General features: G+C 38.9%; 1 protein-coding gene across 1 annotated transcript; it reads left to right on the plus strand.

Moving 5' to 3' along the window:
• Positions 1-951: 951 nt before the first annotated feature.
• MELLADRAFT_94338 (uncharacterized protein) lies at positions 952-2,116 on the plus strand (the record flags this gene model as incomplete). Its single annotated transcript, XM_007417191.1, has 3 exons — positions 952-1,669; positions 1,748-1,914; positions 1,964-2,116. 3 exons carry the CDS (start codon positions 952-954, stop codon positions 2,114-2,116), a joined length of 1,038 nt encoding a protein of 345 aa, XP_007417253.1.
• Positions 2,117-2,310: the final 194 nt, after the last annotated feature.

Genomic DNA, 2,310 nt, shown 5'->3' on the forward strand with positions numbered 1-2,310 from the left:
CTTTATTTAACATTCAATCCATTTCAATCAATTGTGAATCTTTTACACATCTTCCTTTGACTGTTTTTAATTCTTTGCTTTAAAATCTATCAGCGAAATATTGTAATTGCCATTGATAATTTGAAAGTGGAATTTATTTAGCGAGAAGATCATGATAGATTTCATGATTGTGATATTACATTTTCACTAAACTTCTCTTTGAAAGGCTTCTATTTTATAGAAAGTCAAATATAGTAGATCACTGGTAATAATCCTCATCTTTGAGCCTTGTGCGGACAAACTCAATGCACCCTTCATCCGCAGACTGTGCAGTAAAGAAACCTTTGAGTTTGACTTTGAAGATCTGATCACTGATTTTTATGATTTGTTTGAAGGTTGGTAATAAAGTGAATGAAACAAGTGAAATAGGAGGTATGTGAATTAATTTCAGATTGCCAGTTGAAATGAAATATTACATACACCATCTCATGAATATGTGAAATGTCATTGTCAAGCTGTGAGTGAAATCGAAAAGAACAGACTGCGTTAAAATTTGAAACAGTTTGGATGAAAGTGTATTGAATTTGAATTGAGTATATATATAAAGTCAAAGATGTAGTTTTGGTGTGATTTAAATTTGTTTAAAACTGATTAACAGTTTACCATTTTCTCTGTTTACCTACTTTACTTTCATCAAGAACTGATTCTCAAGAAGAAACCATTCATCAAGACAACATCAAGACTCACTTCACTTCACTTCAACAATCTCATTCAAATCGATTCAAGTCTTTATCAATTCAAACTTATCATTCAAATCTATCCTAATTTACTTTCTCAATTTCTTAATCAAAACTTAATCATTCATATGCTTCACTCCCTTTGATTCGATTCAACTCGATCTCTCATTCATCATCATCTTCAACTTTATCATCTTCAAGATTGACTCATTTCCTTAATCCTTCATTGGTCTCCATGACCGAATCTTGGGATTCTGATCCCGACCTCATCTTCCCCGAAGGACCCTTAACACTCTTACATTCAGATACCGAAGGTGAAGCTGAAACTTCGGGCTCTTCTATCTCTGCACTCTTTAGTAATGGTAGGCAGAGTCCTAGCTCACATGGTGTCGAAGATGAAGATGTAGATGATCATTGGACACATCAACCAGATCAACTCAACAAGGATGGTACACTCAGACTCAGGGATGGACTCTTACCCATACTTGAACAACATCGCGATTCACCCGAAGCTCATCATCTACTATCTTCATCAGGTGAAGAGAAAGATACTAGTGCTGAAGATTCTTTCTCATCAAATAGCTCATCCGAACGTCAATCAACTATCAAGGCTTCCCTTCTTCTTCCACCTGCCTCTTTTTCATCATTATCATCTACCAATCCTCATCCTTCAATTCGTTCTCAAAATCGTATCGACTCGGTGGTTCTTTCGGTGCTTGCTTCAGGTGCAAAGGGTACCGTGACTAAATTGGAACCGAGTAAAAAAGCTAGCCCAATTCAAGCTGGCATCGATTGGGATGAAGATCTTGTCTTACCTGATTCTGGTTTACCTATTCGAGATCGAGAAAAGACTTTGAAGAGTAAAGCTAGTTTTGCTAGTGGGATCAGTGATGAAGTTGATGATCCATTTAGTGAACCTCTGGTAGAAGGCGTTAAGAGTGGTACCACCCAAAGTTCGTATTCAATCAGATTCACTTCTTCCTAACCTACCTATCATTCACCCGGAAACTTATGCATGTTTTTATGATTAGAACTTGATCAATCTACTTCAGAGCTCCCTTCTAGAGCTCAGGTCCGACAGCTTTTATCTAAACTGAAGCCTGATTCGGGTCGCGTCGAGGATGATTTTGCAGATGATTTTGAATTACCTCCCACTGTTCAGCACTTGAAGTTGAGCTGTACCACTCCCGTCAAACCTGTAAACTCCACCACCTCCTCATCATCCTCATCATCCTCGTCAAGTTTAGCAGCCTTTCTCGAATTTGACCCCAAATCAACAAAACAACGCCCCAACACGGGTCCCCGAACGCGAGCAGGCGGAGGTTCTCACCGAGGTCACGCTGCTGATGACTCTACACCAAAAGTTCGAAATCGTCCCAGTCTCACTCCTAGTCTTATGACTGATCGTTCATCGTCTCCATTCACTGAAGGAGAAGACTATGATTTGAATGATGGATTTTTTGATGATATTGAATTCCCTCCTGAATTTGGTATTCCGAACAATCTCAATCAACCTGCCACACTCTCAACTCCGACTCCTTCGACTAGTAAGATCTTGACTTTGGATCAAGAACCTCATCAACGACCGAGTCTC

This window comes from Melampsora larici-populina, assembly GCF_000204055.1.
Source record: "Melampsora larici-populina 98AG31 unplaced genomic scaffold MELLAscaffold_69, whole genome shotgun sequence".
Taxonomy (NCBI): Eukaryota; Fungi; Basidiomycota; class Pucciniomycetes; order Pucciniales; family Melampsoraceae; genus Melampsora; species Melampsora laricis-populina.